The 21,810-nt window shown below is 44.0% G+C and overlaps 5 protein-coding genes across 5 annotated transcripts; 2 read left to right on the forward strand and 3 right to left on the reverse strand.

The window, feature by feature from the left end:
• Window positions 1-3,269: 3,269 nt before the first annotated feature.
• On the forward strand, window positions 3,270-5,073 carry ATNIH1004_011569 (uncharacterized protein; the record flags this gene model as incomplete). Its single annotated transcript, XM_033576131.1, has 4 exons — window positions 3,270-3,524; window positions 3,693-3,909; window positions 3,984-4,378; window positions 4,438-5,073. The coding sequence occupies 4 exons, from the start codon at window positions 3,270-3,272 to the stop codon at window positions 5,071-5,073; spliced, it is 1,503 nt and encodes a 500-aa protein (XP_033421986.1).
• A 916-nt stretch (window positions 5,074-5,989) lies between these two features.
• On the reverse strand, window positions 5,990-6,472 carry ATNIH1004_011570 (uncharacterized protein; the record flags this gene model as incomplete). The annotated part of the gene is made up of 1 exon (XM_033576132.1): window positions 5,990-6,472. The coding sequence occupies one exon, from the start codon at window positions 6,470-6,472 to the stop codon at window positions 5,990-5,992; it is 483 nt and encodes a 160-aa protein (XP_033421987.1).
• Window positions 6,473-7,316: 844 nt separating this feature from the next.
• Window positions 7,317-7,875, forward strand: ATNIH1004_011571 (uncharacterized protein; the record flags this gene model as incomplete). The annotated part of the gene is made up of 2 exons (XM_033576133.1): window positions 7,317-7,722; window positions 7,772-7,875. 2 exons carry the CDS (start codon window positions 7,317-7,319, stop codon window positions 7,873-7,875), a joined length of 510 nt encoding a protein of 169 aa, XP_033421988.1.
• Window positions 7,876-8,133: 258 nt separating this feature from the next.
• Window positions 8,134-9,731, reverse strand: ATNIH1004_011572 (cytochrome P450; the record flags this gene model as incomplete). Its single annotated transcript, XM_033576134.1, has 3 exons — window positions 8,134-8,387; window positions 8,448-8,558; window positions 8,621-9,731. The coding sequence occupies 3 exons, from the start codon at window positions 9,729-9,731 to the stop codon at window positions 8,134-8,136; spliced, it is 1,476 nt and encodes a 491-aa protein (XP_033421989.1).
• Window positions 9,732-14,721: 4,990 nt separating this feature from the next.
• Window positions 14,722-15,036, reverse strand: ATNIH1004_011573 (uncharacterized protein; the record flags this gene model as incomplete). The annotated part of the gene is made up of 1 exon (XM_033576135.1): window positions 14,722-15,036. One exon carries the CDS (start codon window positions 15,034-15,036, stop codon window positions 14,722-14,724), a length of 315 nt encoding a protein of 104 aa, XP_033421990.1.
• Window positions 15,037-21,810: the final 6,774 nt, after the last annotated feature.

Below are 21,810 nucleotides of genomic sequence, written 5' to 3' on the forward strand. Positions count from 1 at the left end.
TATCTCTGAGCGAAGTAGAGAGACATTCTGAAACATCAAAACAAGTGACCAATAGCTGATGTAATTTATATAAAAATTGTCATTTCGTATACCGTGTAAATGTGTTGCGCTCCACTATGTGTAATACACTAGGCGCCCACTGACTTCCACTCTTACTTGAACATGTGGCTTTCGATAGGAGGGCGAAGCTACGGGCAGAGTTGGCTTTACATATTACCCCCACACTAGCTTGCTTCAAAGAATGGCTCTGGGGGCTCCATGAAAGCTTCTCTTGAAGTACAGTTATATGACGTGCATTTGCTATGTGTCGGTCAGCTGAATACACGTATGAGCTACTACTATCACTGATCATATAATAATATGGATCTGCATTGAAAAGGATAAGGTCTCTTGAGGTCTCTGACTTTCTGAACCTGGGAGAACTAAATAAAACGTGAAAAAACAAAGGAACAAAGTCGGAACGAGCAGATGCTGAATTAATATTGCCCACTTTGATCAACGCTATGTTACACGTAAAATTGTGCCACTAGAAGATTCTGATAGCACCGTTGCCAATGACAGCAGGTGCGGTGAATTTTGGTATATTTTAGATCAAAATCATGCTAGTTAACTAAGAACTACTTGACTCCCAGGTCGAACATGGTTTCTATGTGGTCTACAAAGGAAGAATTCCGGACGCCCTCCATTTACAGGTAGTAAAATGCTGTCTACAGTCATCTGCCCATAAGCTTCGCATCAACCCTGACTTGCTCCCCCGCTGGTGTATCACTGGTGAACGAGTTTCGTGGGCCTCCATGGACAAGGAGTGATATTGTGGCCATCAGCACAGGGCATTCCTATATGGCGGCCTGGTAGAGAAGCATCGGGATTCGGGATCCGATTAGGTACTCCCTAGTGCCTTGGTGAGCGTTCAGCGTCATCCTCCTGAATAACCTCCATTCCTTAAGATAGAAAGTCAAGGACATAGAGCACGATGGTGAACACGTTGGCCGTGCAGTCAATACAGTTGTTATTGTTATTCTCCCTAGTAGGCTACCGGCGTGTAGCAGGTATAGTGTCTTCTACCACCCATTCCTTCCCTGAGCGAATGATCATAAGAAAATGTAAAAAATACTGTTCGTTCGTTATTTTCAGCTACTATTATCTCCTTAACTAACTTGCTATATGCACGCTTAAGGGGCCCAAAAACTCCAACATCTAGTGGTTGAAGAAGATAAGATGTATGTGGGGGCATACAAAGATAAATATTATATTTCTCTTGCAAAAAGTATTAAATTCTGCAGTCTGGTGGTTAGAATAGCTATCAAGAATAAGCAGCCGCTTTGCACCAGTCAAATTCTGCCTGGAATATGGTTCAAGCAACTCTTTTGGCCGGCGAGGGGGTATTTTATCTGTTGTCCGGCTATTATCACTTTTTGTGATCCTCCAATCTCTGTTCCCATCCTTACGTAGTGCAGGCACTTAATACCAAGCAGCTTAATGCTGCTTAGCCTTTAAAATAACCCAGGTGGAATAAAATCCCATTTAGAGCTTGCACATTCAATAACTGTAACACATTCGCGGTTTCCTTGGATAGCTGTACGAGGTCTCTTATTGTGCTCGGCTGCAGTACTAACCTTAGAGGTTGTACAGAGACCCGTAGCAAAGCTAGTTTCATCAAAATTCCAGATATCATCCTTATGTATACCATATTCTTGGATAGCTTCATGCATAGGCGCAAACCACTGATCTATAATCTTTGGGTCCTCCTATCTTGCCTGCTGGTATGTAATTCTTCGGTCATATCTTATATATAGCTCAGGACATCGTTTGGCAAGGGAATCGGCCCAGTTCACTCCAAGACTTGCAGTTGGATCTTGAGTATGCTTGCAAAGCAAAATCTGTGCTATTTCACGTAGAAACTCCGGCCGCGTTAAAAGATCTCGCCTATCTGCATCCAGTAGTTGCTTAGCAAGAGTTTCTTCTTGAGAAACTGTTAATTTATGGCCACTGGCCGTGTTTCCGACCATGAACTAATTCTATTAGCCGATCAAGAAAGGTAGACTTAGGCACTCCAAATACTGCTGCAGCCTTGACTTTGACACTTAATTTGTTCGCTTTTATAAGCTGCAATCATCATTTGTATTCGATTTTCTTGTGAGGAAGGCATTTTATGATGTAGCCGTGAAAAAATGACGTGTTTAAGAATAGTTGTGATAGGTGGGTATGGAAGTGGACGAGACAGCCGTGGAATACGTTAGCTATTAATAATCTTGTTACTTCAGCAGGCCTCGCAGATGCCCATCCTGTCTCTTTGCCAGCAGATCCAGGTTTAGTTATCGATGCTGACCCCTATCCAACCCTTAATGAGGAATATAATCGATTTACGGGTAGTTTTTAAATGCTTGCCCGAGAACCCGTCCAGATATTGCGCGCATCGCGAGCTTGTTAGCACAATTTAACAAGGCCCCTGCCAGCAAGGCATTTGGCGCGGCCAAGTATTTATATAATATTTGAAAGGACCTCGTACGCGGGGTGTCACCTTTCGAATGTTAAAGAGACCCCTACTGCAACCAGTAGTTAATATCGATTTAGACTGGGGTTGTCCTCATCATAATCGGCGGACAGTATCAGGTTACATTGCACTCTTAGCCGGTATTTGATATGGTAGTGGTCTGCCAAACAAACATCTATTACCTTATCATCTCATAAGGCAGAATATATGGCTGTATCTGACGTAGCTCGAGAAACTTAGTGGCTACATCGCCTACTTTAATGAGAAAGAGATCTACTCTGCTCCTTTAGACCCCATTGCATTCCATGTTAATAATAAAGGCTGTAAGGATCTTATCGATTAAATCGTCACCACCGGGCGTCCTAAGTATATTAATATTCGGTATCACTATACACGCGAGCTCGTGGCGGACTGTGTTATTGACATCCAACTATGCCCTAGCAAGGAAAACGCTGCGGATGGCCTTACCAAATTCTTCGATCTGAATGGTTTAAGGATTTTCTCTGCAATATAGGTTTAGCTTAGTTTTGGCTTTTTGCTTTACACGCGATTCTGTATGTAATAGGGCTGGGTGAGCAGCTTGCCCAAGGAGGGGTGTTAGAGACCTACCGTATTCGGTATGGTCACGTGGCGTCTCTTAGTCACCATCTAGATAGACAGCTCGCCTGAGCCCCTTGAATTGAAGAGAATCGTGCCTCGCGAACAACACACCTTTTGCCTTTTTCTTCCTGCATCTTAACCCACCGTGGTTTAAAATTTCTCCTCTTGAGTCAAAATGCGTTTGCAAGTGGTCTCCGCCGTGGCCGCGTGGGCTGTTTCCTCGGCCTGTCAGAGCTTGTCTGTCAGTCGGGACCTTTGGTCTCGCGATGTCAACTACAAGGCGCTCAGCGAGAAGCTTTCCAGCTCCGCTAAGGTTTACTACCCTGACTCGGATGAGTTTGAGGAGGCTTCCTCTCGGTGGTCCAATTTAGAGATACCCACCGTAAATATCATCGTCGTTCCGAGTACTGAGAATGATGTCGTCGAGACGGTAAGCTTTTGTTTTCTATACGTTGTTGATCTATCTATCTTTCTCTCTTTCTATTTCATATTTTTCCTTCTTCATATGCCATATTTTCCTCCGCACATGAGCAACACATCTTGCTTCCACCGATGCATCCGCGTGACACAGCGACAGTCCGCTAATATCACTGTATAGGTGAAATTCGCCAATAAGAAGGAATTGCCTTTCCTAGCTTACAATAGCGCCCATGGAGCAATCACCACCCTAGGAAAGATGACCAGCGGTATCGAGATCTATTTGGACCAGCTCAGCGGTGTCGATGTCGCCGAGGATGGCAAGACCGTTACCATTGCTGGTGGAACCAAGTCTAAGCTGGTGACTGACACGCTCTGGGATGCTGGAAAGCAGACGGGTAAGTCTAGCCCTAACCATATATAAGGGCATCAAAACGAAACAACTCAGGGGATGCTAATTTAACCTAACTAGTCACTGCTGCCTGCGAATGTGTCAGCTACGTCGGCCCCGCCCTGGGTGGTGGCCACGGCTGGCTTCAAGGCCGCCACGGACTTATTGCTGACCAGTTCGAGTCGATGAACATCGTGCTTGCCAACGGTACTCTTGTCACTCTGGATTCCAGCTACGAGCTCTGGTGGGCTGTCAAGGGTGCCGGTCACAACTTCGGCATCGTCACCTCCGTTACCTCTAAGATCTTCGACATCGAGCACAAGGATTGGGCCATTGAGATCATCACTTTCAGTGGCGACAAGGTCGAGAAGATCTACGAGGCTGTCAACAAGTATCTCCTTAAGAACGGCACCCAGCCCACCGACATTATTAACTGGTCGTACTGGTTTAACAAACCCGATGCGGATGCTAGCAACGTGAGTCTATCTTCTTTCTTAATATTCCTTCCGTGCCAGTGTCTAATGGTTACCTCCAGCCTGTTATCCAAGTGCTAATCATCCAAGAAGGCGTTAAGGCCGTCGACTCCGCCTACACTGCCCCCTTCCACTCTATGGGCCCCATATCCATCGAGCCCCAGAGCGGCAGCTACACCGACCTCGCCGAATGGGTCGGCATCACCACGACTTCGGGACCCTGCCAGAAGGACGGAGCGATGAACCCACGATTCCCCAACTACCTCGAGACGTACGACGTGGCTGCGCAGAAGAAAGCCTACGAGGTCTTCGCCGAGGGTGTCCGCGGCTCTTCGGTCTTCAACAACTCCTTGGTCACGTTCGATGGATACTCCACGGAAGGCGTGAAGTCCATCGACGCCAAGAGTACCGCGTTCGCCTTCCGTGATCAGAATATCCTCATCGGGCCCTTGATCACCTACATGCCTGACGGCGTCGAGCTGGACGAAAAGGCCGCTAAGCTGGGTAACCAGATCCGACAGATTCTACACGAGGGGTCAGGACGCGAGCATGTGCGCGCGTATGTCAACTATGCGTATGGCGACGAGGGCCCCAAGGAGTGGTATGGTAGTGAGAGCTGGAGACAGAGCCGGTTGCAAAGCTTGAAGAAGAAATATGATCCTAATGGGATGTTCAGCTTCTATGCGCCAATTGCTTAGATAAGAGGGCGAACAGTGTTTAGCGCGATTTTCTCTTGTGATACGTGTAAGGTGATCCGCTACCCAGGTCGCCAGGTCGGTATCGACAGGTCGCCAGGTGGTAATTTATAGAGTGAAAAGGGGCAGGCAAGATGGCGGTCTGCGTATAGCAGACCAGTGTAGAGAACACCGAACACACTACTAACCTCCCCTGCCATACAGTAGACCAGAGAATAGAGCAGATAATAGAACAGGGAGTTGCATACAGAATAAAGAACTGAGCTCGTAGTCTGTAGGGTAGATAATGGTCCTAGAAGCATGTTCGACTGCGACCGCAGATATATCTACAGTTCCAGCACTTTCATATCCAACTTTTTTGACCAATATTTGCCTCAGGCTTATATTAACTATGTACGTCAATAGTCTTTCCACTAGATACTATTCTCTCTAGCAAATCAATAGTTCTCTAGTTAATCAGAAATTCCATAAACTAATAACTATACTAAATCCAAATATGTACAAGCCTTCCTCGTGGCAGAGCAATGACGTGCCGTTATTTCATTTCTCGATGGCTCGATATACATACTAGAAGGAGGACTAGGACGATTCTGACCTATTAGATCATCAGCTAACTAATCATGGCCTGACATTTTGATAAACGCTACTTTCTATCCTCACGTGCAAGACTTCCCTCTTCTATCAATATAATCTCAACTATTTGTTATGAAGGACGCCGCGATTTCATGAATTAAAGCTAGCTCAGTGAGAGCCCGGGCCTAGGTTTTTAGAAACTCAGCGAATTTTAGAATAATTGAATATGTGTTTTAGAAAATACACGCCAGTTACGAATGGGTGCCGATATGCCAAACTTAAGCTGCTAGCTTAAGACCGGTGACATCCCTGCAAGCTTTGACCTCCTGCAAATTTTCGTCCGCTGTCACTTGAAGAGGTTCACCAAGCTTCTTTCTGGGTTCAAAATATACACCGGTGAGACTCTGATGACGTATGTCTCGACACCATCGTCCAGCTTGTCAGTAGCGCTTTGACGTCCAATCTTGTTAAGTACCCACCCAGAATGCACAGCGGTGACGGAAGTGCTATTAAACCGCCTTGCCACCGCATCAGCAAGTAGCATGACATTAAGCTTCGAATCAGTATGCCGGGAAATCTTGGAATTCCTTTCCCCACGCTCAAAGCAGAAAATATCCTTCACGTTCGTCTTGGCTTCTCGGTGTAGGACGGAAGCGATAAAGATAAGAAGCTTGGGTTGTTTAAGGAGACAAGAGAGAATATAGGGTGCGATAACGTTGACGAAGACCATAGCTAGCGCGCCAGTATCTGGCACCTTGCGGAAGAGGCCGTAAAGCAATCTGGCATTAAGAATGACAGCATCGAAGGTACCATTTGCTTCCTCGGCCATTTTGCGCGTCTCTGTCACGCTTGTCAAGTCTGCAATGAGCACGCCAGCGGCTCCGGTGCATTTTGCCTAGGCATCATCTGCGCGCTCTTGACTACGCGCATGAAGATAGACGGTGTGATTACGCTGAACCAGCTGACGGGCAGCCTCAAGGCCAAAGCCATCCGTGGAACCTGTTATCAGGATACGGGCCACTTCGCAGAAGTTGGCACAGTTGAAATGAGAATGGTGGTATGTACAAAGATGTATTTTCAATAAACGCACAGAGACTGCCAGATGGGACAATAAATTTTCAAGGGCTTCAACAAGGGGATTGGGAACAGAGCTTATTTGAGAAAATATTGCCCAGGACACAGGCGAAGAGAAGTCACATCCGATTCTGTGGTGATAGAAGGAGAGATTTCGAAACGCGTGTTCAAGATAAATGAAAAGGCGGTTGAAAGCTTGCGGATCGATAGCAAGCTGGAAAGACCCGGGGGGGGGGGGGTTCTTAAGCCTAGAAAAGAAAGTGGAAGAATAAAGTTCTTGGCCCGTCGGAGCACTCCGTACTGTTTTGTAGAATGAGCCAGGTCAATTCGGAATAGTCCTTGTGTTGTGGAATCAGGGGAAGTGTGCGCAGGGAGCTATTCTATCAGCTACAGTCCAACTAGCCTAATTAGGAAGTAGATGTCATTCAGTGGAAACACCAGGAATCACAGTATCTCTACCAACTGAGTCTTGCATTCCTATCTGGGTGCTCAACTAACAAAGGATTCAGGGGTTGAATCGGTCGTCAGATACTCCGCACCGTCAAGTCGGGCGGATTATAGTGTTTCCGTAACAAATATCTTCAGAATACGCTGGAGTCATGGAGGAATCGGTTTTCTACGATAGAAGCGAGGTTTTTGAAGGAGATGTGCTATTTTCGCGTTGCAGCGCGCCAAGAAGTCCCGAACGTTTTGCATACGCTAACCCTCTTCCCAGTGTTATCGAGCGCACGAACAATACCATCATAGCGCATGGCTGGCTCGATTTCTTAATGTTCATGAATGGCTCGCTGGTGACAGTACTGAATATGACCTGGAATGGTTTACAGGGTTTCCAGACACCACCGACTGAGCCATTGTATGTTCCCTACCACTATGGCTTGGATGAGGTGACGAACTCTACGATAGCCCCAAGACCATTTACGCTCGATGCTGGGGCTGGGCACTTGGGAATAGCCCACACTGAGCGAGGTTTAACATTCACGACCGTCTACTTGGCGGGGCATGGTGAGTTGGAGACTGATATACTCCTACAGGTGGCTTACCAATGTCGCAGAAATCCCTCGATATGCTCCAGGCGCAGCGTATCGTCAGCTTGAATTCTTCTGGGACGAATCCAGAGCCAATCCGAGCCGGGAGAGTACACAACCTAGCTATTAATGCAGCAGTTGGCAGGCAAAGCCGGGAGGAAGCCGGGAAGTTGTTTGACATTATAATGGATTTGGGCCACATCCGTGCTAAGTACAAGCAAATGCATCACCCCAAATTAATAACCCCATCCCTTCAAGTATTGGTCTTCCCAACGGTCAGCCTAGTGCTAACTTCATCTAACTGACAAAGGTTTTTGCTACACATATCAACGTTACTATATCATTTCTCATCAACGTCGTTCCGACTATCCATCTAAACCTAACACATTCAAGCAGGAGTGAGACACACATTTGTTCCGTTCCGGGAGGACAGGGTCAAGGTCAGCGATTCCTCCCATGGTCCTGTATCTCGACTCTCCAAGTTTCGGAACTCCTGGGCCATCCGGACAATTACATAGCTAACTTCGGTCAAAGCATATCGCTGGCCTATGCAGATGCGTGGGCCGCCATTAAAGGGTAGATATCCCCAGCGTGGCCGCAGTTTTCCATCCTCCCAGCGCTCTGGACGGAATTCTTCTGCGTCTAGTCCGTAGAAGTCTGTCCGTCGATGCATTGCGTATACGTTGTAGCACACTAAGGTACCTTTAGGCACGAAGACTGGTGAGAGACCATCCTTGCCTCCCCCGAGTGGTAGGATAGTATCTCGTACTGCCTCGCGTTCATTGCGTGGTACAACTGGATGTAAACGTAAAGCTAATAAAGTTCGTAAGGTCAAAGATTAAAGAGAAATAAGGCAGGAGAGAGCTTTCTCTTACATTCATTTATACAGCACTGGACATATCTAAGGTTGCGAAGCTCCTCATAAGTTGGTGCCCGACCCTGCAAACTAGCTACTTCTCTACGTAACTTGTCCCAAATTGCTGGATTCTTAGCCAGCACGAAGAACAAATTGCTGAGCAGACTAGCAGTAGTATCACGACCAGCTAACAAAATATTTATTAGCTCATCCAGAACGCGGTGCTTATCAGATGTCCGTGATGCCAACTCATGTGAAAATATATGCTTCTGGCGCTTCGTCCTAGTTTCTTGTTCTTCTTTGTCTTTCTCTTTAATCTCGACTGCGTGGAATGCTTCCTCGACAAAACGGTGGACAAACTCCCTGCAGATGCGATTGCACTCGTCGGCCTTCTGATTATAGTAGAACATGTTCAATGGGCCCAACGTGTCTCGTGTTATAATAGCCTTCTGGGCATAATGAAATGCTTGGGCAAAACCAAGCTCTGATTGAGTCTTCTTCAAAGTACTAATTGATTGTCCAAACAAGAACTCGGTCGCAGAATCAATAGTGTAGCGGAAAAAGAGATCCTGCAAGTCCACAACTGTCTTTCCGTCACGCGGGAGTAGTGAGAAGAGGTCCTGAATTAAATTCTCAAACGAAGTCAAGTCGGCTACTTGGTCACGGGTAAAGCTGGGCCGGATAAGGGCGCGCGATGAGGCCCAGTGGTCGCCGTCGGTGTCAAAGATCCCCTCCCCCAACAATGGTTTAAACGGTTTAAGGCGGTGGCTAATGCCGTAATCCTTGAATTTAAGTGACAGGATTGTCTTGATGTTTTCCGGCTCTATGGTTAATATTGCACATCTTTGCAGCTCCTTTGCTGTAAACGTGTTACCGTAGACACGGAAGTGCTCGCAACTTTTTTCAAGAATTCTGTGCTGTCTAAGAGCGCGGATAGTCCCGGGTATTGTATCAAGTCCCAAGAAAGGATCCTTATTAAAGGATCTCGCGACCGTTTGGCAACCGTGGCTGCGTGTAAACTGACAGCGGATAAAGAACCGCCTGATGGACACACACGCGATAGTTCCCAGCGCAGCGATCATTATAAACACAAGATTCGAATGGAAATCCAAATACATTTCCATGGCCATTGCATAGATAGCAACACCAAAAGGAACGTGTGAGGTAGGGTGAAACAGGCGGATTAAGATAGGGTGGGGGCGGAAGAAAGCACCAAGCTGTACAGCTTCACGCAACCAGTTGCCTAATATAAGGAACGATATATCATTGATATCCTAGACCATGATAACTACTATACTTCCATGGATGATTGTCTCGCGCTCTCTAGAATACAGGAAAGGTGTTAAGTACTCGGGGGTGTGAACCCCGCACGTTAGGCAACCACATGTCGAATATACGGCTAGTCCCGAAGAGGAAATAGAGTACGATTGGTAAAGAGGTCTTGTTTGAATGAATTGAGCTGGTTGGGCTCTTCTTGATTATCCTTCTTGGTTATTCTTGATCTATGATTTCGTTGTGTGCTCCGTGGGGGTTTTACCCCGATCTAGTTATATAATTCTGGTCCACCAACGGCCATATTATTTAACACACCACCTCAGATTCGAACCTTTCTTTCCATTTTCAGCAACCTTAAAGCTATTTAGGGTCGAATCTGATATTTATTTATATCCGTTCAGTGTTTCCATCAGTCCCTTTGATTCCAGAGATGTCCTAAAGTCCTAGCTGATCCACAAACGGCTTGAATTTCTGCCGTGGGAGTGCTTTAGTAAGTCCATCTGCCAGCATCTTGTCTGTTGGTGTGTAGCTAACTTGGATTCTTTCTTCCAGAGCTTCCTGCCTGAGCCAATAATTATGGAGATCCACGTGTCGAAGCCTTGTCTGAAGTCGGTTTATATCTTTATGTACAAGCCGGATTGTTTGGAGATTATCACAGAAGATTTGAATCTGTTGGTCCTCTCTCTTGTTTAGCTGAATCCCAAGCTCTGCAAGCAGTCTGCTGATGAATATTCCCTCTCCAGCTGCGTGGGACAACGCTAGAAGCTCTGCCTTAGTAGTTAAAGTAATTACTATTACCTGCTTGTTAGCTCATCCTACTACTCCTCCAAACAACTATATTATATATCCTTGCGAACTCTTTTAATCCTTTTTATTATTTGCAAACAAAGTATTACTATATAGGATGAAGTTATCTCCACCCCCTAGTTACAGCGCTAGGTTTTTTGTTTGTTTAAGGTATAAAAGGACGCGGTCAGCCGCAGCATGGTGTTCGTTGCTTGGATTAGTAAAAAAGCAGGATAATTTAGACACTGCAAAGGCTATATCTAGATGTGTAGGGACTGCTATATATATTAAAAAACTGTTTTTCTTTTAATATCTCTAAATACTTTGGTGTGTGGCTTGTCTTGTCACGGGCTAGTAGCCGATTCAACGAGAACGCGGCTCACATTGACAGAATATTTGCCTCAGGCCACATAAAGTTTATGTGGCCTGGGCATTTTTTATGTGGCCTGAGGCAAATATTCTGTCAATGTGAGCCGCGTTCTCGTATAAATCGATACCCAATACCCCCAAATGTGGGGGTTGGGTTGGAGGGTGCGTAGTTGTTCTTTGCTAAAGCTCAACTCTACGCCCTCTCTCTTAGATAGAAGAATATACTTACCACGCGATACTAGATTGCACGATAGTTTTAATATACTATCTAGTCACCGCTATCCTAGCACCTCACGACATAGCTTCTTCCCCGAGATTCTCAACAATATTTATTATATAAAATCACTGTACAGCACCTCTGTTACTACAAATATGCGAAATTATCTTAAAACAAAGTATTAAATCCTTATTAATCCTACTTTAAGCTCTCTATAACAATTAACTGTTAATTATTATTATTATTATTATTCTTCCATATTATAGAGCATTTTTCAGTCAGAGACTATGCATGCTCTACCTACCACCCCTGGGTGGTAGGATTTGAACTAACAAACAGATACGTACATAGTGGGTAAAATCAAACATAAATAAGCAGTATGACATTCTAGGAGTGGGGTGGACCTTATAAAAGGGGTTAACCATGTGAAATTCCAATTATTTATTTTGTTTTTGTTTTTGCTTTGTTTTTGGTTTCCCTAGGGGTCCAAGAGCCACTTTCTGGAAAAGCAGGTGGTATGGAGTTTGGGGTCTATTACTGTGGCACGATATGTATATATCGCTATTATAGTTAGGTATTTAAACTAGATAGGATCTAAAATAGCCGTGCCCTAGCTTTAGCTGGATAATTGTTAACCAGGTTTGCTTGGGGGGCTTTAGGGGGCTTGGCTTCCATGAAGCTGTGGACTTAAAGCCCCTGTATTAATCACTTTTCCTAGTGTTTTCCCATGCTTTATCCCTATCCTCAAGGCACTTTGCTTTAAGCTCTCGTTTAAGATAACTAACTGAGATAGGGTATTTATAATATTTATCTGTCTATTCTGCCCTATACTTGGCTGCCTCGTCAACTTTGTTATTGCCAAAGATTCCTTGATAGCCTGGAACCTAATAAATATAAATATAAATATTCTTATCCTTAATCCTAGTTGCCCATTTAAAGATTCTTTGGTGTGGTTTATAGATGGTGTCTGCTGATTGAAGCCTTTTTAGGGCTGCTTGGCTGTCCGAAAAGATGTAGATATCTAAATTTAGAATTTGAATAGTCTTAAATGCTTGTTTTAATGCTTTTTAAATAGCAAATAACTCCGCATCGTAGACCTTATATTCATGACCTAGATTCCATGCCCAAGCCTTTTGATTTTGAGGATTATTCTCTAGGAGGAAGATTCCTGCTCCGTTTTTTAACCACTCTGCAGCTGGGATCCATCTGAATAGAATGTTGGAAATCATGATGCCTAAGGCACCTTCGTATATCCTAGTCCCGCAGCTATGTGATATATCATATTCAGGGGCTAAGGGACACGTAGACATGAGGAAGCGTTTGTCTACGCTCTCTCTCCTAGATAGAAGAATATACTCACCATGCGATACTAGATCGCACCGATAGTTTCAATATACTATCCAGTCACCGCTATCCTAGCACCTCACGACATAGCTTCTTCCCCGAGATTCTCAACATTAAATAGGAAAGGTCCACTAATTCTGTTTTTAAAAGTAGTGGAAACAAACACCTATTAGTATAGGAATTTTTTAATAGTAAGGTAAGTAAGAAATTCTATTACTTATACTAGGATAGGGACAGAACTCGAGGTGATTTATAGAATTAATTTAACCAGCTTGCTAAGATTTATACTAGAAAGCCTGTTCTTTAATACTATACATGTTAGAGTATTATTTAACATGGGGTTTACTATAATAATAAAATATCTGGGATAAACAAGTATTTTAAAAGCAGGGAGTGTAAAAATAAACAAAGCCCTAATTTATAGTAATTAATAATTATAGTAAGTATAACCTATTATTTAGTAATAGTATTTAGTAATAGTTTTAGTGGGAAATATATAATTAGAGAAAAGGCCTTACTTACAGATTTTATATAATACTTCTGTGATTCCTCCAAAGACTAATAATAATATTATTAAGCAGATTTTTAAAATATTTCTTGCGCTAAATATACCCTTTTTGTAGCGGGCAGGGCCCGCAAAGTGCTCGAGCCCGTATACCGGGCACTCGCGAGGTCGTTTAGAACTCTCCCGATCACGTGATCTCGTTTACCTCGCACACACATTTACATGTTCGGCCGCCGCGGCCGCAGATAGAAGCTCTTCAGCGAGTTCTTTTTAGTCCAAATCTATTATATAGGTTGAACCGGCTACTAGCCCGTGACACTTTTGAGCTATTAAAAGCCCTAAATTAATTAGTTTTTCTCTATTTTCTTAATCTAATAATTAATATTCCTCGCCGACAAAACTCTGAAAGCTTCTGGATAGCAAGTTTAAAACAGTTTAAAATAAGCTCCTAGTAGAATATCCATGTTAACAAAAAATATCCTTAATACTAGATGCATGGACAAGTCTAAATTATTTTTTTATTTCTAGGAGTTATTACTTCCTATATAAATTCTTAGTGGAAGTATAAGAAGGCTTTTATTAGGTTTAAGCCTTTAACTGGTATTCATAATGGTTCTTCTTTTACTAAAATTATTTTTTAAATTCTGAAGTCTGTCAAGGGCTAAACCTCTATAACCTAATAACTAGGGTGGATACAAAAGGAATCGTCGAAGAGGAAAGAGAAGAGGAAACAGCGATGAGACGATTGCGAAGTAAGGGGGGGAAGTCACATGATAGAGTGTACTAATCAATATACTAATCATGTGGCAGGCGAGGAGAAAGGAAACACGAGGGCTGAGGGCCCGAGTAGGCTGAGGGGCTCTAGCCCCTTACACTACTCCCCCTTCCCTATATAAGGCCTCCGAAGGAGGCCTAATAGCGAGGCGGGTTGCTGGCGCGGGCTGTAAGCTTTTTTCGGAGGTTTCTCGGAAGTATCAGACAAAGTAGAGCGGGCATCGCAGTCTGCGATCCAATGATCATTAGAACCGCAGTAAAGGCATAAATTATTCGCAAGTCGGAAACGGCGGCGGTCAGAGGTGGTGGATTCATGAGAAGAATCAGATAAAACAGGCGAAGCAGCTCGGGCTACTCTCACAGAGCCAACATGAACAGGATTGGGGTTTATTTTAACTGAGTTGACTCGGACCGGATCAGTATCCATTGGGTCTGTATTCGGGGTCAAAGCTGGTTTCGGGGCTGATTTTGGACTAGGACGGGTACGCCGATCGGTACTCTGGACAAGTTCAATATATTCATTATAGGGAAGATCAAAGAGAGAATTATTCGAGTCTTCTAGTATTCGACGGAGATTAGGCCGTAGCCCCGGTGTAGCGTGGTAACACGTGATATATCTGGCCATGAGTTTACATTGGCTTCATATGAAAGTCGTTCAAAACGAGCAAGGTAGGCGATAAGCGATTCGTCATCCCTCTGTTGTATAGAAGTAAAGCGCTGAATAGCCTCCTGCTGTTCCCGTGGGTTATGGCATAGACGCTGAAAAAAGAGAAAATAACTTCAGGATCCCATAGCTGGTTTTCTTCGGCAGATTGGCGGAGGTGCAGGACAGAAGCTTGCTGAGACTGTTCTAGTCGATCCCATACATAGTCAAAGCATCAGCTCCTACGAGCTGGTCTGATCGAAGTTTTGCTTTAATTGACGGGAGCCATGTGCGAAGCGTGTATGGTTTACCGTTAAAGCGAGGCGGATCTGGCAGGCGGGATCTGGGTGTCTGGACGGAAAGAAGCTGCGTACGAAGCTGGTGGACATCTGTTCGGGAAGCATCAAGGTCCGCACGTAGTTGCTGTATTTCATTACGCTGGTTTTGAATATCAAGGCGCTGGTTTTGGAGCTCTTGCTGGAGCTGCTGCACAAGCAGGAGGAGTGGATTCGGGTCGGACATCGTAAAGATATTCCCATAGACTGGCGGACAGGCAGGCAAGCGGGCGGGCGAGCAGGCAGGCAGGCGAGCGGGCGGACAAGCGGGCAGGCGAGCGGGCAGACAGGCAGACAAGGACGATTCCCTAATGTCAAGGGCTAAACCTCTATAACCTAATAACTAGGGTGGATACAAAAGGAATCGTCGAAGAGGAAAGAGAAGAGGAAACAGCGATGAGACGATTGCGAAGTAAAGGGGGAAGTCACATGATAGAGTGTACTAATCAATATACTAATCATGTGGCAGGCGAGGAGAAAGGAAACACGAGGGCTGAGGGGCCCGAGTAGGCTGAGGGGCTCTAGCCCCTTACAAAGTCTTATAGTATTAAGGATTAATTGTTCGTTATTACTATAAATAATACAAGTAATAATAAAACTCTCTGTGAATCTTTATTAGAGTTTTTTAAAATATTATAAAATATATCTTAGCCAGAAAAAAAAAAAAAAAAAATTATCTACTCTGCCTTGCTTATATTATTGCAATATCGCTCATCACACGGCCGGTTATGTAGGGGACTGGACGAGGTAGTAGAACACTATGAGCTGTAGGGACAGTCGAATAGGGGACGGGGGCCCCAGGGGCCGCCCTGATGGCGGCCCTGGGGAGGACTGAGGGAATTCTATTGAGTCTTCTGAAGGAATGTATTGCCTAAGCTATCCTTGAACTCCTCTGTCTCCGGTCTGCTACTTACGGTAGCAGACCGCTATTTAACCTAGTGTCTACCGAGGTCTTCCAGTGCACTGCCGTGGGATCCCATATCATACGATCTGGGATCGTATGATGTGGGATCCTGTCTTCGGAGTGCCTACGTGTTGGAGCCATATTCGTCAGGCACTATACATCTTAGTCATCCGGGATGACATTATTTAGCTTGTTGCAAAAAAAGTTATCTAAGTATTTAATATTAAATTATTTAATAAAACTCTTCCTTTTTGTAAAGGGGCGAAATGCCTTGCTATCTAATAACTAGATATACACAAAGAGGAATCGCTGGAAGGAAGAAAGTAAAGGGAAAGAAGTGTGCGTTCTCATACTACAAGGGGTCATGTGACTGCGATAAGCGGACCAATCATATGTGTCGGTTGCAGCGAAGGTGAAGCCGAGCAACGTACGGGCGTAGCCCGTGACATTATCCCCCCGAGAAGTTGTGGGCCCGGAGCCCATGACTTTTAGGGGAGTCGTGGTGGGACCCCTTTTGACTCCCAGATGTCCAGTGCGACTGTGTCTTCCATGTTGTGAGCGGCCGTCCAAGTAGGCGTTTGATAACCTGTCCATTTAACTAGATATTCGTGCCTGAAGCCGCGCCTAGACTGCGGCAAAACCATGGACAACCGCGGATAACCAAAACCGCAACCGCAAATTTGCGGTTTTGGGGCTGATTTAAAAACCGCAAACCGCACTGTGGGCGGTTGCGGTTTTCACTTTGGAGAACCGCGGTTTTTGCGGTTATCCATGGATATGTAAACATTACAAACATGCTGAAACTCGTGACTTTCCAGTGAATGCATAAATTGTGCACTTTTCGCAGTATTTTTTTTTGGAGTATCTAGTATGTAATAGATTACCTATATCTCTTAATTTGAAACCTTTAGAATACACTTTTAGACCAAATTCGATTTCTCTTCTAAGTCTCTAATATTACAGCTTATCAATCTCAAATCCCTCAGGTAGCTTAGGCCTCTTCCGAACCCTCCCTGACCGCGCCTGCGTCTTCTCAATTGGCATATCGGGAAGTGGGAGACCATTATCAGCATCATCTATAGCCTCAGAGGTGTTACTTCGGCACCGCTTCCGTTGTACCTGCTTAGTTTGAGCTACAGGCTGCGTGGTAGATAACCCTTCTTCTGCCTCGTTATCAGATTCATCTGTATCATCCTCAGATAAATCCTCTGCTTCGCAACCCTCTTCTTCATTATCACTAATTGGTTCGAGTTCATTAAGCGATGGAACAGGCTGTCTTGTCTGATCAAGCATAGCAGCCTCTCCGACAGAGAGATACTCTTTAATCATCTCTAGCTCGCTTTGTTCAAGATCAAACTTAGATGAGAAGAGATGGAGCATTAGATCTTTAATTGTGCCTGGCTTTAACTGTCCCCGACGATAGTGACAGACATCACGAGCACAATTAAAAGCCGCTCAACACCAGCGCCACTTGCAGGAACTGAGAGGATATCTCGTGCAATCTTTGCAAGGACTGGATACTCGTGCTCATGCTCCTTCCAGAAGACCCGAGGGATTACCTTTTGTGAGCCCTATAAAATTAATTAACTTCAGAATAGTATAGAAATAGAGAATATGTACCTTTTGCCAAATACCGTGTTATTTCATCCTCCGGTTGATCCACTTCAGCTTGTAGAGCTGTCTGTGATTCACATAATAGCTCAAGCTCATTTTCAGCAGGATCAAAGATTGCTTGGTTATCAACCGGTTCTGTTTCCTGGATAACCTGCTGCTGATATCGCTTAAACTCCTTCTGTAAAACCTCCCGGTAATGCTTCATGAAATCGACTTCCTCTCCTTTCTCATTTTTTCCTCTCCAATCCGCATTATCAAAGTATCGAAGCTTCTTTGATGGACAGAGAATTGTTGCAATCGCATAGACTGTGCCATATGACTCATTGTCTGTTTCAGTGTAGTATTTTGAGAGCTTTTTTTTTTGCTGACTGAAGTGCCTGAAGCATTCTCCTTTTCCATGGGACAGCTTTACGTTTCAGTTTCTTCTCAACGTCATCAAGATGATTAAATAGCCGATTATAGATACTGAAGACATGGTGAACTGTAACATCTCTGGTCTTTGATAATACACTAGTAAAATCAAAGAAAGGCTTAGTGATCAGAAGCAAATATTCAACTTGGCGCCATTCCTCTTCATCTAGCTTAAATTGAATATGTTGATATGTTATACAATACCGATCAAAGACTGATTGTAATTTCCTGGCACGATTAAGCATCAGAAAGGTAGAATTCCAGCGTGTGCGAACATCTTGGATCGGAACAAGCTTAGGCTCAGTAGTTTGAAGGGTAAGAAAAGCTTCCCTGCGCTGTGGACTAGCATTGATAAAGACAGCGAGCTCTCGAATCTAAGGATAATATATATTAGTATAAGTATAAAGAGAGCGCGAAGATATACTTACCTTTTTAAGGTTCCCATAATATTCCTTGTAGGCTGCCGAGAGCTAGTTTGTAGTGACTGTGTACGCGAATCAGACCACTCAGTCTCTGCTTCCTTATTTGTTGGATTTGCTTTTATCTTTCCAAGTAGATCCTTTAGGCTAAGCTGGATAACATGCGCAATACATGGAATTCGGAAGACAGAAGTCCCACTTAGAGCTTGCGATTGAATCATCTCTTGGACACCTACCATCATGGTGTTGTTATTTGACGCATTATCTGTGGTAATTGATAATACACGATTATCAATATTATGTTCCATGAGTATTCGAATCACAGTCTGACTTAAGTGAGCACCGGTATGCGATCCTTGGAGATGCTCAAAACCAAGAAGGACCTCGCAGTAATTCCATTCTTGATCAAGAAAATATCCAGTAATTGCCATAAATGCCTGGGAAAAGGGAGATGTCCAGCAGTCAAGTGCAACTGAGAGATAGCTTCCTTTTGGAAGTTTGCTAAGCACATTTTGTTGCCTTTCCTGGACAGTGTTGTCTAAAAGTCGTCGGATAGTCCGCGCAGAAGGAATATCAAGCCTTGATTCAGAGAGTTGGGCAGCTTCAAGAAGGCCTTTAAACTCTGGGTGTTCAACAATACGAAATGGGAGACGGGCGGTGGTAATAAAGTTAAGAATTCTTCGCTGGAAAAGATCATTGGTAAAGACCTTTGTTAGTGCACGCGGCTAGATAATACTAATATTAGTAGTCTCTCTCTATATCTTTAAAACAATATTCAAAACGTACTGATTCACGTATTAACTGGTCAATCCCTTGCCTCTTTTTTTCTAAGCGACATGTACCACCGTTCAGATGTGCTTTAAGTGCAGAGGTTCCCGTACGCTTATAACCTGGATGAGTAAGGGTTGCAAAACACCGCTTACACATAACCTTGGGCTCGCCAGTCTTCTCGTGTGCAACCTGTTCAAAATGCTCCCAAAGCACTGATGTTTTTTTCCCATCCCAATGTAAGCTATCTCGGCATTGAGAGTTCAATCCAAACGTAGTTGTTAACCACCATTCCACGAATTGTTTCCGGGAGTCATCCATCTCAGGTTTAGTAGCATAGAGAATCCAGAACTTTCGAAGTGTAGATCCGACACGTTCAAGTGACTTCGGCGCATAAGAAAATCGCGGAGGGGGAGTAAAAGGAATAGAAGTCACAGTTGGTTGACTGCTTGGTAAATCAGGAAGGTCATCTGATTGAAGAAGATCGGGATTGATAAAGGAATCAGAATAAAAGGATACTTGGGACTGAGACATTGTCGTAAGTTCCTAAAGATTAGAAACTAGAAATAATAAAGAGACATCAGGAGAAGAGAAAGGGAGAGGGACTTACAGGAATTCCCCTATTATTTAGGAGATAAACAGGTCGCAACCGCGAGTTCGACCTGTACAAAACTATACTCTATGTTAATTGGGTGACTAGCGATGGTAGTGCGGTTTTAATGCGGTTTTAACGCGGTTATCTTGCGGTTATCATGGATAACCACAAGATAACCGCAATGAAAAAAATCACCAAATTCAAGCAATTTGAAATAGAAACCTGGTTTCTCCTGAATTTTTAAGTAAATATACTAATTTAAAGTAAAAATATAAGTATAATAGGCTCTTCTGTATTCTTTAGTAATAATTTTTATCTATAATAGCCTGATTTAGTCAACCTACGAAATCTTATAAAGTTCATTCAGTGAGTGTACTAACTTCTGTTTGTATAAAATATATATTTTTACAACAACATCCTGATTTCCTTAGTAATCTTAAAATCTCAGACAAACACCACTTACTAGCTACGTAAAATAAGAGGCGATATATCAATATTCGGCTCGTTATTTAAGAATAAGGATCAAGGTGAGCGGTAAAGTAGATATCTATATATATTACCATGCTCTATCGCCCTCCCACGACCAAATATAGAAGATAAAATAAGCAAGAAACTGCACAAACCAACATTGCAAACTAATGCTACAATAACTCATGCGTTGCAAGGAAGCAATATTACTTGCTGACTTTGGTGAATAGTGATGCTACGATCGGGCCAGGACCTCACGGCAGTGATATAATGCCATGTACCTCTTTGGTTACTTATAATATACCAATGGTCTAGTGGTAATGCATTAGATCTAGTAATCTAGAGGTACTGGGTTCGATTCCTAGTAGGTGCTTGTGTCTATATTAGACCATCTGTACTGCAGCTGGCTAATATAGACTCGTCCAGTGCCTAATCCTATGGAGGACCTTTAGATATTTTTATTATTTTACATGCTTTTATTTAACTTTTAGGGCAAACAAACATACTTTAACAGGGGCGAAATGCCTTGCTATCTAATAACTAGATATATACAAAGAGGAATCGTTAAGATAAAGAAAGTAAAGGGGAAGAATTGTGTGTTCTTATACTACAAGAGGTTATATAACTGCAATAAGCGGACCAATCATGTGCGCCAATTGCAGCGAAGGCGAATAGGAGTAATATACGGGCGTGGCCTGCAACACATTCCTTGTCTTTAAGTTTTCGGAATAGCTTATTATCGTACACTCCCAGGAGCATATTGCCTGGGTACACGTATATAAACGTTAGAGGAGCTACAACCAATAGGGGCAATAGGGACAGTAGGGACAATAAGAACAATTGGCCTGAGAGGTTAACCGGGCTCACTGTATTAACCAGAACAGGTGTATTTTCAAATTAAAAACAAGAGTATGTAAGCTGCATAAGTGTCACCTGATATGCTAGAATTGGTTAAAGAAGCGAGAGTTATGCTAGTGCGGTTTTCATGCGGTTATCCATGGGTAACCGTGGTTAAACCACAAATCTGCGGTTGCGGTTGCGGTTTTCAAAGTGATATCCAAAACCGCAAATCTGCGGTTGTGGTTTTGACTATGATACCCAAAACCGCGGTTTTGCCGCAGTCTAGCCGCGCCCCCAACGGATCCGACGCTCGTCCAGAATCTCGTCTACCCCATATTCCTTTTCACCATCCACAAGGAACCCCGGGGTTGCCAGTCAGGCCGGGATTGGCTCGGCAGTGGGTTCCTAGCTGCCGGACGCAGTAACATAGTATGGAAGACAGGGTGGATAGCCGTTGGTATGTCTAACTTGTAGGCGTGGGAACCCACACGCTCGATAATAGTAAACTTGGCATGTTGGGCGTCCAATTTCTTGCAGGGGCGGTTTGTTTTAATATTCCGAAGATCAAGCCATACTTTATCTCCCACTTGATACTGAGGTGCTGTATTCCGGTGTTGGTTGGTATATTCCTCCTGTGCAAGCTGTGCCGCGGCCATGGCCGCCTGGGCTAACTCCAATGCGCCCTTTAGTTTGCTAATAATAGCCTCCGCACGTTGGGCTGGTGTTTTCGGGCTCTGAACAACCTCTGGGGCTTCAGGGAGGTCCAGGGGCTCCATATAATATCCGTGGTCCAGGGAAGAAGGGGCTGACGCCAGTGGATACAGAGTCTCTGTTATTCAGTGCGAGCATAGCAGCGGGGCACAAGAACGCCCAGTTATCTTGAGTGTAGTTTACAAAAAGCATAGATAGGCTTTGATAGTAGTATTCATTCGCTCTGTCGCT

The sequence above is a fragment of the Aspergillus tanneri genome (genome assembly GCF_003426965.1).
Source record: "Aspergillus tanneri strain NIH1004 chromosome Unknown AapTan_8_pilon_pilon_pilon, whole genome shotgun sequence".
Classification (NCBI taxonomy): Eukaryota; Fungi; Ascomycota; class Eurotiomycetes; order Eurotiales; family Aspergillaceae; genus Aspergillus; species Aspergillus tanneri.